Source organism: Corvus hawaiiensis, chromosome 6, assembly GCF_020740725.1.
Source record: "Corvus hawaiiensis isolate bCorHaw1 chromosome 6, bCorHaw1.pri.cur, whole genome shotgun sequence".
Lineage (NCBI taxonomy): Eukaryota > Metazoa > Chordata > Aves > Passeriformes > Corvidae > Corvus > Corvus hawaiiensis.
In genome coordinates, this window is record NC_063218.1 from 53725900 (window position 1) to 53739521 (window position 13622).

The 13622-nt window shown below is 39.8% G+C and overlaps 1 protein-coding gene across 3 annotated transcripts in view; it reads left to right on the forward strand.

Moving 5' to 3' along the window:
- Positions 1-13622, forward strand: part of AMPD3 (adenosine monophosphate deaminase 3) — a 33440-nt gene that overhangs the window by 5162 nt on the left and 14656 nt on the right. For all 3 annotated transcript variants that reach the window (XM_048306576.1, XM_048306575.1, XM_048306574.1), the window contains exons 3-6: positions 774-969; positions 1415-1580; positions 3649-3868; positions 6364-6493. In XM_048306576.1, the coding sequence (XP_048162533.1) occupies positions 774-969; positions 1415-1580; positions 3649-3868; positions 6364-6493 (712 nt within the window). The remainder of the gene's footprint in view (positions 1-773; positions 970-1414; positions 1581-3648; positions 3869-6363; positions 6494-13622) is intronic.

Below are 13622 nucleotides of genomic sequence, written 5' to 3' on the forward strand. Positions count from 1 at the left end.
GACAGCATTCTTTCTTAGCTGGCTTATCTGAGGTGCACATCTATCACAGCATTGAGGAGAAAAGGCAGCATTTTTAAATTTGTGTGTTCCTCCTGTGGGGAGGAACAGACTTCTTATCAAAGCCATGCTGTGATATCACTCTGGTAACCAACATCAGCCTTCTGCTCAAGTCATCAAACACTGCCTAAGGAATAACTAGGTACTCGTCCTTTTCATTGCAAGTTGAACTGAATGGCTGTGTGTGAAATTTTGTTGCCTAGTCTCGTCTGACAACTAGATGAGTTTTAAGTCTTGAAAGTTTTGGGAAGAATGAGAAGCATGTGTAGCAGCATAACTTACAGCAATTTCTGTATGTAACAGTTGCTTGTTTCTGTCTGATCCTTCACAAATTCTGATGCTGTCAGTCTCTAAAAATCAACCCATACTAAAGTGAGCACAGTGATCACCTCTTCCTTCTATACAGTGACTTGCTGAAACTGAATTTGTAAGAAGTGAAACAAAAACCTTAGGGCATCTTAGAGCGATTGTAAATAAATTGTGGCATATTGGACTCACGTGGAGGGTACATGCAATTGTGTGTAGTGTAGATCGTGAAATGTCAATAGAGAAAAGCTAAAAGCACAAGTACTTTCTGACCAACATTTTCTCTCTGGTATGAGAGATTTCATTTGTAAAATTTCCTAGGGGGTGACTTCTTTGCTGTAATCAGTTTTCCAGTGTATTTAGTGTTTTATACCATGGCTTATTTTATGTTTTATACCATGAATTCATAGGAAGAAAAGTTTCAAGATGATTAGATCCCAGTCTTTGTCATTACAAATTCCACCTCAGGAATGGAAAGCACCACCGGCCAATCCCGTCCTGTCTCCTGCAACGCCAGTTCTTCCAAGTGCTTTTGTGCCAGTCCAAGTGCCATATGATGTACCAGAATTCCAGAGAGTTTCAATTAGTGGGGACTACTGTGCAGGGGTAAGAAACCATTGTTTTCCCACTTTCTGTATCTAGAGGGTGTAAAAAAGGTCCCATGTAAGTACATGAAGTGTAAAATGACAATATGATGGTTCTCTGCAACAAACGCTAAATCGCTTTGTGAACACAGTGATTTGTAAAACAGTTAAAGTCAAGGCCATGCTGTTTTATACTCTTTATAATAGTCAATTGGATATAAACATAATCAGATGTTCAATAAATAGGTAGTACATGGTAGGATGAAAACATTTGTGTGTGTTTTGTTTGTATAATGTATTGGGGTTCTGCTTCTGTCACTGGCTTCTTGACTCCTTGGACAAGATCCTTATGGTCAAGCCCCATACATTTATATTTCTGGAAATTCAGTCTCCTTGTTACTGGTGTGGATTTGGTTTGTTGCTAGAACTGCTATTCTTGCCATTATTTATCCAGGTTTTCCTTCCAGGTTACAGTTGATGACTATGAACAAGCTGCCAAGAGCCTGGTGAAAGCTCTTCTCATTCGAGAGAAGTACTCACGTCTTGCCTACCATCGCTTCCCGAGAACAACATCTCAGTACCTGTGCAGCATGCGGGATCAAAAGTGGAAGGTTGAAGATGAGGTGCATCCAGGTGAATATCCTTTTTAAAATACTCAATTACATTCTAAAAAACTTAAACATTATTTTAAAATACAGAATTAAACCCATGCACTACTGTAGTAAAGGGAAGTTGTATTTTTGTGATGATCTCTTCTGACTGTCTTTGTAATTTATTCTGTTATTGAGTGGAGAATCACTGATGGACCTAAGTTATAAATCTTGTGTCTAATCTGGCACTTTGAAGCTGTCAAAACCTAAAAACCAAGACTAGACTCATTGATTACTTTATTTCCTAAGCAAATGGGATGTTAAGTAGCATTCTTGTGCTCCCCCAGGAAAAAGCCGTATGGCTATGGTTTAAAGTGAAAATTCATTCCTCCTCATCTTGGCATATGGAACTAAAAGGGGTGATGAGCTCATCTACATCATAAATTGAAGCATGATATAGACATGCCAGTTAGCACGCCCTGAGTCAGGAATTTCACAAGCAGGCTACGCTTGCCAGGTCAAGACTGGAAGCTGTAGAGTCATATTTGCTGGGCATTCTGCCTGGGTAAATAAATTGTGATCTCTCAACAAGGCTTATTAGGGTGAACATATTCCCCCACTATGTATGTCACAAATTATTTTTGTCACTTAGGTGGGTTGTGTCTTGAAAGCTTTGCTTGTGCATTAAACTGTTTGCACTGCTCATTTCTGGATTAGGCTGTGAGGAGCAACCTTCGGTCTGTACTGATGGGCCATTGTAGATGTGTCCATGTTGTTGACAACTTATTTTCAGCCTTGAAGTGACATTTTAAATTACCCTCTCTCTCGCTCAGTGGTTGAAAGAGGGTGACTAAATACGTTTTCAAGTGTTTGTTTTCCAGGAAGAGTGTAAAGAGGACAGCATACTGAATATTCAAGACAGGGAAGATATTTTGGAACAGCTGCCAGGGCATTATTTCCAAGCTATTATTAGCTTAATAGCTTTTCTACAGTTATGATTTTAAACTTGCGACACAAAAAATGAAATCTTGTTACACAGTGTCTTAATTAGCACAAGTTTGAGCTAGATAGTTATGACTATTAGAGATAATGTTGGTATCAGTTGATTCACTCTAGGTGAATAAAAGGACTGGTTAATTACTTTTCTGTCGTGGCTTAACTGAACAGGTAAAAGAAGAAATCTCTGATAAGACTGAGCCAAAGAATGTAGTTCAGTTGACATAAATGCAGTCAGGACTTATTTTGTGCTGGCTGCATTAGTAAGATATTGTAAAAGAAGGGATGAATGTTCACAACAGGAGTGACAATGTTTGAGTGTTCACATAAGCTAAATCTCCTAGAAGTATGTGTCATTAGCTGATTCTTAGGAAAAAACTGTGTTACTTTGTAAAGGCTTTACACAACTGTACTGAACAAATCCCAGCTGTGCTTCTGGTGCTTTATGATTTTGTTCATGATCAGAAGGCCAAGGGATAAACCGGAGTTGTGTTGCACTATCTTTGCCTTCATGCTCCTTGCTTCTATTCAAAAGCAGTTAAACATAAAATTGTTTTATTAAAATAATGTCAAACAAAACCATCACCACAGAAAATCAGACACAAACCAAGCCCTACAAACTAAAAAAACTCCAATCAAAACACAACAAAACAAACTGGCTCTTCCAAACCAACTTCCAAAATTGCTACAGTGAGTCGGAAGGTGAAAAGAAAATAACGAAGGTGAGTATGAAGTCAACAATTATTTTACTGTTAAAAAATCTCAACTGTACTTCAACCATTTAAATACTTCTGCAAACTCATTTTCAAACTTGTTCCATCACACATTAATAAAGGATAGTATTAAATCTGTATGCATTGGTTCAGAGAACTCTAATAACATACAGCCTTTGAATTAAGGTAGGCACGTAGTATAGAGGAGGGCTGACAGCTAGAGCCTGTCAGAATAAGGCTTTGTTGGAACAGCAGATCTTTTACAGTAACTGAATGTGATTTTAATGAAACTACTGAGACCTGTTAGAAATTGAACTTTACAGAAGCAGAAAGTTCTTTTTGTAATTATTTTGCCTTTTGTGTAAGTTATTTCTTCTAACTGTAATGCAAATTTGTTTTCAGATTTCCATTCACCCCCAGAAGAAAATGAAGATCCTTATAATCTTGATGATGCTCCAGACAATTTGGATTATGTTATCAAGCTAAAAGGTGGCATTCCCTTTGTTTATGATAACAAAGAGATGATGGAGCTCAATGAGCCTCGGAGTTTGCCATATCCTGACCTGCAGACCTACACCCTTGACCTGAGCCACGTTCTTGCTCTCATTGCAGATGGCCCAACGTATGTTCCTCCTTTGTTATTCTGTGCCCCTTCAGGCTGCTGCTTACCTGTAGCTTAGTACTTCTCACTTCTGTGATATTTAATTCCTCAACATACCCATTCTACAGTAATGTTTTGTTTGGCCTTTCTCAAGCAGTAATGCATCATGAGAAATCTTAAAAGGAAAAAATACAATGCCACCTATGGCTACCTTTCATTTCTTTGGTTTCTTTGCATCAACCATGGCAAAATAAGGAGTTAACACAAAAAAATCAAGGAATTGGCCAACTGTTATGTTGAAATCAAATCTAACCCAAGCTTCTTGAAGCAAGGGAACTGAAACTTGAACATCACCTTTTTTTTAAAAATTTTGTTTTGGCCTATGCTGAACTAGAGGTTTTTGAACAGTTGTCTGAAATTCCTTCATGTCTGTTCTGCTCTGGTTGCATGAACAAAAACTCTGCATATGCAGAGCATACAGATCAGCTCAGCAACATAAATATTCAGTCTGATTTGTTCCAGATGTGAATTAATTGCACATATGCTGCACAACTGACCCATGCATGCACAATCAAAATAAGTCTGAAATTTCCCAGAACCACCAAATTCCTGGGAAGTCTCTAAAAACTAGAAATGTAACAACTAGTACAGTCACTGACACTCACGACAAAGCAATGTCCTTGCCTAGTGCATGATGAAAGCATGTGCATCCAGTTTTTGAGTTTACTTCCCTAGCTGAGGATTGGAAACAGCACCATCTCTCACAGCCTCAGCACCAGGAAAGGAAAAGAATCCACTCTATGATGGAACTAAGCAGGAACCCAGACTGTTCTTCTGAGCTATTTGCCCTGTGTGCCAGCACTGCATTGCTGGTGCTCCTGCCTGGGAGAGATCATCACTGACCGTGTGCCCAGTTAGCCCCACCTGGTGCATTCTTTCCCCTGTGAGTCTGTCTCACACCTGTGTCAGTCTGTCTGCCTTGTGCAGTGACAGTGGCAGAGCCTGTGGCAAAACAAGCCTGGCCCATTCCCTAAGCCCTTTCTCAGGAGCAAACCCCTGTGCTTCTGCCAGCATTATCAGCTCCAAATCAGTGTCAGCTCTAGCAGGCTTTGGTTACAGTCAGCAGTGGGTGAATGCATTCCAGTTACAGTGCATTATATTCCAAGAGATGGGTAATGAGAAGATAAAAGGAGGAGGAGGAAAACTTGAAACTAGTCATGTGAAAGCCCCTTTAATTTAAAGGTTTAATTAAAGAAAGCTTTAATTTAAACCTTAGACTTCATAGTTGTAGCAGGAAGCCCTAAGAAAGCAGGGCCTTGGTAGAACAAGTTAGAACACTCAGCACCGCGCTGAATGTAGGTCAGTCCCCTGCTCCTTTCACTAATTCCAAGTAAGCTTTTGCAGGTTCTTCCACACTCTCTGATAAATATGCACAACCCAAAAGAAAAAGGTCTTTTCCACAGTCCTGTTGCAGAAGTCCTTATGGTATTGTTTCCCTGTTTGCAGCAAGTGCTTTCCTGTCATTTATGCCCATCACATGTGGAGCTGCTCAGAGATCAAGAGCCACTGTTCTTTAATCTTTGCTGTTGGTAAACTGATGAAATCTCATCCCTACTCGTCAGGCTTTTGGTCTTTCAGATAATAGTATGACCCAACAGAGACTTCCTGCAGTGGGCAAACAGGTCTGGATCAGTATTGGGTACTGTGAGACTGGGTTTGAAATAGACTTCCAAAACTGTAATGGGATTTGTGTCCTAATGAGGAGAGATTGGCAACAATAAAGCAGGAAAAAGAAGGCTATTACATTAACAGTGCTACTAAAACATTGTAGAGTCAATAAGAATTGACAGATGGTGAAGAGAAAAACCATGTCACTGGTTAAAAATAGAAGGAGAAACATGACAGAAGATGAAAGTGAAGATTGCGCTCTGAGTAGGCAAGCAGGAACAAAAAGCATTATTTTCTAAAGAGGGCACAAGAAATTATTTTGGAAAAAAGTATTTCTACACAATATATATGTTCTTAAGGCATGAAAAATGAAAGCATATTGGATCTTGGTTTCTCACATTTAACTGAAAAAGCAAATAAATTTGGAGGATATTTTAAAAAAATTTCTTAATGAGTAAGGCTGTATGACAAGTTGTTTCTGTTACATATGAGAATGTTGTTCTATTGGAGGTACCCTTTTAGAGAAGTTGCAGTTGACATCACATTTGATTATAGGTTTCATGCTTTGGTCATTATTACTAAAAGGACTGCAGCTTATGCACAGGTACAGTGATGACAAGTTGAAGGACATAACATGGTTGTGTAGAGTTCTGTTTGAGATTTCACTAATAACATTGGTCTGAAATTGGCTTACATATTGTTAACCAGTAGGATAAAGAGAATGGATTTGTCTTGGACCTCGTAAAACCTCCCAACTTTGTTTTTACTGCAACAACTTTGATGTTCTTTTTGAATTTGAAATACAACTAGTTTTAAGTTACAGTTCATTTTTGTGTTTTCTTTTACAGAAAAACATATTGTCATCGGAGGCTTAACTTTTTGGAATCTAAATTTAGCTTACATGAGATGTTAAATGAAATGTCAGAATTTAAAGAACTAAAGAGTAATCCCCATCGAGACTTTTATAATGTGAGAAAGGTAAGTGTGAGAAGGATTAAAGGCATGACACTGTTTTTAGTAGGAGTTCCAGCAATTTTGTTTTTCTTATAGGAGGTGTAGATGATATGCATGAAGTAGTCTGTGCATACCACTCAACTGAATTAAGTTATTTTAAGAATGTTAACATTTTTCTACATGGGAGCTCTCCAGGAAAATTAACTTGAATGTGCGTGGGTTAAGTGGATTATGCTAAACTAATTTGTTTACTTATTCAGAATCAAAGGGGCTTAATTGTGTGTAGATTGCTTTAAAGGAGTGAAACAGAGTTAATCAAATGAAGCTCACTTGGATTATGAATAAAAATATCCATATGGAGGTTTAATTAATTTTAATGAACTCAAAGACATTCAAGTGCATTTTTCTGCTTTCACGTAGGTAAGTCCTACTAGATGGTAGTAGGAACAGCTGTATAGATTTTAGATGATAATTGCACTTCATACTGAAAATAGATGTTTAAATACATGTCAAGACCTCCCACAGAAACTAAACTGAGGGTTCATGCTGCCATCAGTATCTGATAAAAAAAGTCTGTGATATATTAAGTAAAAAGATTATCTGAATTGCAGTCTTGGCTCCCTCTGAAATACACTGGGCTATAATTAAGAGACAGGTAGGGGAATCAAGGAGCTGATTTAATTTCCTGACATATTCACACCCAAGGGAGCTGTGTTCTCTTCAAAGCATGAAAGCAACAGTGTTAGGCTGCTTCATTTGCTTCCCTTTTCTGAAATGGAGAGGAAGTTACCAGAGTTACTGCTTCATTTTGATAGGTGAGATTTCTTCACAATTGTTGCTGGTGTTTTTAACCACCTCAGGTACATTTTGCATTGTTTCTCTATGCACCTGTAAGAGGTAATCCTTATTTTGTAACTTCAGGGTTTACTAATCCTTCTTGTTACCTTTTGGTGAGTACTAGTTCATCAAAAAGTCCTCTTGGGCTTTTCCCTACAATGCCCAGTGTGTTTGCTGGCTACTGAATGTTTGCTACTTTTGTGGTAATAAACTATCCAAAATAAGTGTTTGGCTGTCCCAGTGTCCATCACGAGGATAGAAGCAGATGAGTTGTCAGGTAAATTCTAATGGATTTTACCCTTCCAACTGTTAAATGTATGGATGGGAGGATCTGTCAGCTAATTCACTCAAGTGGCAGAGACTCAGCTCCCAACCTGACAGTTTTCTTGCATAACCCTGGAAAGACATTTGCTATGTGCCACATTCAGAAAAAACACTTCAGTAGCTGACAGAGACTTTAATAATGAAACACAGGGTGACTGAGACATGCAGAGGTGTGGATCGGGTGACTACCACAATCGGTTTGATTACTGAGAAGTTGTAATTAACAGGATTGTACTTGTTAAGTTTAGCTTTTGATCTAAAAGCAAATGCTCAATGTCTCTGGCCATATCTTAATTATGTTTTAATTACCTGCTGTTGAATAAGTCACTCTACAAAAGGATTCATGTTGTTCAAAAGCCAAAAATGTGCATTGCTTCCCCTCTGGCAACAAGTGCATTCCAGAGAGCAGGAGCCAGCCTGCTCTTCTCTGCCAGAGACCATTCCTACTGCCAGGTACTGCTTGAAACAATTCTTGCTGCATAGAGTTAATTTTGCTTAAAGTACTTTAATGAAGCAGGCCCACAAGTAGTATTTTCTGAAGCACTCTGGAGAGTAAACTGCACTGTAGATACAGTTCCTGTAAGCCCCCAAATAATCTTGTTTTCTCTGTGTCTTGCTAACCCACGTAATGTTTGGAACTGTAACTTCCCTGAAGTGCTTCCTCCCTAAGAAAACATTGAAACATTTGAAACAACACTTCTCAGCCTATGTTTTCAGGATGTCTCTCTGTTAAGTCAATCCTAGGAAATGCTTACTGCTCACAAGGAAAGCAAGGAACAGGGTTCACTTTCCCAAAGGGCTCTTGGTGCAGTTGTGTATCACATCCCTCAGACACAAGTGTGGAGGTCGTGGTACAATCTGCTTATATGAAAGAGCCAAAGTAATGGATGGAAAATGCCAAAATTAGAACAGATATGAATGTAGTGGCAAGGTCAGTCAGTGAATGTGTATTGCTGCATTTAGAAAGGTACACTAGAAAGCTGGCCAGGATTAATTGCTGGCATGACAACCAAACATTACTGGTTTTCCCCTGTCTGCTGCCCCCTTCCCCACTTTTTTCCAGATTTAATAGGAGTTCTCCTCCAATGAGCTCATCTATTTCTTAAAGCCCAAGATAAGGCTTATCTTAAATAAGGGATGTGCATTTTGATATCTTGTATATTGAACTTAACCGGAATGCAGCCCAAGATATGTTTTGCACTGATCAAGCTGGACCTGGAAAATTGCCCTTTACTAAGGACACAGGTATTTCTCTGGACAGACAAGAATCCACAGGTGGTAAGACAGCATGGCTGGCTCCCCTTGGCTCTCCACAGGAGGTGAACAACTGTCTGTGTAGGAAAAGACTAACTTTAGAGGAGATTCTTGACTGTGCCATTAGCAGGGTTCCTCACATCCTCCAGCTGATGCACAGCAAAGTGCAGGCAACACACATTCCCCACACAACATTGCCTGCATGAAGGATGAAATTAAGGAACAAATGTTTAGCTCTATGGCACACAAACTGAGAACTGAGTTTTAACCTTTGTGTACCAGGGTGTCCTGTCCTGTATGTGAGGTTTGTTTGAGGAGGGCTTCCCATAGACCTCTGTGCCCAACAACCTCAGATAATTCAGAACAGACAGTTTTTGGGGTTTTTTCTAAGGTGAAGGCAAGAGGGTTTTTTTACCCAATGTATAGTTGCTACCTTTGTAATGTATATCCATGTACTGCAGTGGCAGATGTCCTTCACTGCAAATAGCTTTGATACAGTTTCTAAAGACGAAAAAAATCACAGCCTAAGCCTCTTAGGGTATTCTTTCTTCCTGTAGCCACTATTTCAGTGTGTCAGCAAACCAGACCTGAGGGTATGTCCTAGCAGTGACTTTTACACATCACGTTCCCCTGCCTGCAGGCTCACTAGCCCAGGCGCCCAGCCTTGTGTGGGGAACTGTGCAGGGAAGAATGCAGTTTCTGCATTCACAGCCCTGCTGAATGCTCTACTGCAATAGCTGGCTGCTGCTGTGACACCCGTTGGATTAGGGTGTTGCAACTGATTTCTTTTTTAATTATTGGTTAGACAAAAAGGAAGTAAATTCTATATGGTTTTTAAGACCACAGAGTTGAAATACCACTGGTTGCACTTGTAAGAAGGGAAGTTAGAGTGGGTTTAAATGCTACTAAATTCTACAGATCTCACAAAATACTGGATGAAATTAGCAGACGTCTGCTTTTTAAACATTTGATTACAAGCCTTGTGAGGGAATGGTGAACCCATGCCTCAACTTCTCTGAGCTTTGATTCATTCTAAGTTTGTTTTGTTTTGTTTTTAATGTTTCTTTTATTTCCCCCAGTAGCTACTTACTGACTTTGTAATGGAATTGTTTCATCATATAAACCAAAATGACAGTGAATGGGAAGACTTATGGGTTAGCATGAGATCCAAAGGGAAAGCCCCTTCAGCATGACATGGAATGGTGCCTTGCCACTGTTAACTGGCAGCAAAGCTGACTGTTGGGCTTTCAAAGCACTGTGAGTGCTGCTTCTCCCCTCCTGCCTTGCAGAGATGCTGAGGCAAATTCTTGTCTCTATCCTCAGTCTTGCAAGTGAGCACAAAATACAATCAGGTGTAAAGGCATCAATCATTATAATGCAAAATTTCTGTAGAGACCATAAAGAAAGCTTTTCCTCTCTCCTTTCCTTTAGTAATTAAAAGAACAGAAAAAGACATTTGTTTGTCTTCACAGCAGTGTATTTCTGTATTTGTGTGAATTCAAGCACTCTGGGGTTGGATTCTGCAGCCAAACAAGAAGCTGGATACGCAGGGATCCTCATCTCATCTCCCCTGGTTTCTGGGTTGCTCTGCATGGCATAAATATGAATTAGACAAGCTCCCAAGGAGCTCTGCACAGCTCTAGGGACTATTTCTGCTGCCAGGAGCATTCCTGCACTACCCTAGGACAGAGCATTTTGTGCTTCTGCCTCTCATGCCTGTTAAAGAACTGCAAGGAGAAAATCAATCACATTGTATTAAGCTTTGCATCCTATCAGAAAAGCTGATGCAGTATGAATGTACTGACGAGCAGGGAATCTAGCAGTGGGATGAGGAATGATTTCGCTTCAATTCAGCATTGAAGTAAAGCCTGCAGAGGATTCAGTGTCAAGTTCATGCAGCCCAGAGCTCTTGGGTTAGAAGTATTTACAAGTTAAAGTGTATATGTTTAGAAAATACGGTAGTTCACAGCTGTAGATGCTCCTAATCCATGCCCTGGGAAAGTTCAGTGTTACTAAAAGGGCTGGCCTTGGCATTTCTTTTTTGCTTATGTATCACTTAATCACTCTGAATCTAGCTCATATGACTAATTTGGTGCAACACTGTCTCTGATATGCACAGATGAGCGTCCATAAAATAGATCTGAGATGCATGTTTTGTGGAGATCTGAGCAACAGTGGAAGGAAAGAGAGGGAATGCAGGAAGATAAGAGAGGAGGCAGAGTGGTTGAGGGAAGCTGGTGCTGATTAGATGTGGAGGACAATGGCAACTCCTTCAAGCTGTAAATTGTACACAGATGTAACCACCTTGCCTGAGAAGGACAAGATTTCACCCCAAAGCCTGCAGAGAGAAGCACAGGGTGGTCAGATCAGTGAGGAAGGGAATGGAATAGTCTGAACTGAGAATGTGCAGAGAAAGAAAGCCTGGCTTTGTTACATGGAGAATTGCTGAGTGAAGGGAATTCTACATCCTTTAAGTGCAAGAAAGCTGATGTCCACCATCGCTTGAATGATGGAATTACAAGAATTTAACCTTTATGTAAACAGTTGTTTCCATTTGTTAAAAGGGTGAGTTCACTGAAGGTATAATATTGTGTTCCAAGACAGGCTTCTGTCAGTCATTCTGTTTTTCTTTCCATTGAAGATTAATGTGACCTTGAGTGAAACGTTTTCTGCTGGGGGAGGGGTGCAGTGCAACAGGAAATTTGCTTAAGGCAGTGCAGACAGGTTTTTTTCCCACTAAGGAGAAACTGGGCTGGAATGGCACTATAGTGAATTTGAAAATGCAAGCAGTGTGTTTGCAAATAGAAACAAATAAACCTTGTGATAGGGGTGTGTTACTCATGGTCCAGAAAAGTGTCAGCTTAGTTCATGTATTGTATGAAGAACAAAATAGTAACATCTTAAACTGGGAGTGGCTTTGTCTATTTTGGAGGAAGGAAGGAGACAAAGGGGGTATTTGTCACCCTTATATGAATTCAAGCTGTTCAAACTGTTTTAGTAGAAGCCTTTCATAATAAATAACAATGAAATTAGTAACAATCTTTTAGCATGATAACATTTAACATAATGATAACAACAATAATGACAATAATCTGCCTAACCTAATCAGCCCACCTAAGATCTGTCTAAGGGTTCTGTGTTCAGATGCTTCTTTTAGTCGGGATTACATCCTGCATGGTAAAAATGTACAAGAGCATACACGCTAACTATGTGCTAGGGTAGCTCAAAGCTCAAGTCCTTAAAGCATTCCAAAAAGTTGTAATTCTGCTAAAAAACACTAAAGAAGAAAAGCTGTGTGATACTCTTATGACTTTAGACTTGGGTCTTTTATGACTTTTTGTTACTGAAGTTGCCGCTTGCTTAAAGGTCAGATTATACTGGGTAGTAAAAAAAGGTAGCTAAAGTAGTGAATATTCTCTGGAAAAAGCACGAAGGAGATTCCAGAACGGTCTCTTCACTTTTGGCAGATAGGTATGTTAGGTTGAAGGAGGAGGAGGGTTGAAAAAAAAAAAAAAAAAAAACCAAACACGCAGATCTTTGTTCTCAGAATAAACCTCAGCTCTAGGGCTGTGTGTGATCTGTTTGTGGGGACTGGAGAAGATGTCACAGGAGCTCACTGAACAGCAAAGGCACACTCCAGAGAATTATTTCTCAACAGGAAGCAGGATTTTAAAAGCAATGTGATCCTTGCACACAAGCAAACAAAAAGCCTCCTTACTTTCTGTCCTTGCCCTCCTAACAGCAGTGAATTCATGTTGATTTGCATAAAGGAAGTGCTGTGTCTTGTTTTGTTCTGACTTTTTTCAAGACTCATTAATTCCAGTAGCTGAGCCACTACTGGAACCACTGCATTCTGAAATTCAATAAACTACACTTACTCAGGGTCCTTACACCTGTATTCTCTGCTTGTGACTTGCCTTTCGTGAATATTTAGAGCCTATAGGGCATCTGTTAACTGTTGGTTCACTCTCCCATACAAGGTGACCGAGCCTAGTAGTATTTCACTGTTCCAGGAAGAGTTTACAGTAAACAACATTTGTGCCTAAACCAGAGGACGTTTATTAACCTGAGTAAGCACGTATATAAAATGCACTTGGGTCCAAGTAACTATACAAGTATGCTGAAGAGGGTGATAATATGTTAAGTGGAAGTGTTTTTACTGTTTATACACAGCAGTGTTTCCTGTGCATTAATAATGTACTTCACATTCTGTACTTTGAGACAGCAATATGTTTCTTGCTTCATTTAGCTTTAATGTGTCTGGTATATTTGACTTAGGCAGTGATTAACACTTAAGTGTTTAGGATTCAGTCTCATATCCTGGTCTCTAGTTATGCTGCTGACATTCACAGGGAGAGGCTGCAACAACTTGTGTATATATAACATGCAAATAAAATGACTCCAGGTGGCAAGTGAAGCAGTGGCATTCCTGTGGCCTGTATGGCATGGCATAAACCCAGGTTTACACTGCAGGAGGGTGGCTTACTGTGCTCTGTGATCTGTTTCCTGCTGATCCTTAAAAGCAGGTAAGGATGTTGGTTAGTTCTGTTGGGGGAATGTGGAACTGCAGAGTCACTGCACAAAGGGGAATGCACTGGGCTCACTTTGTACGTGTCCATGTTTGCAGTTTTCTGGACAGAGGAGTCCTGGATGAGAGTCCTTGCAGACACTGAGGTTCAGTGGCTCCTTACAGCTGGCTTATCTCAGAGTATTTGGCTTATCTGAGAAGTTTTTTTAG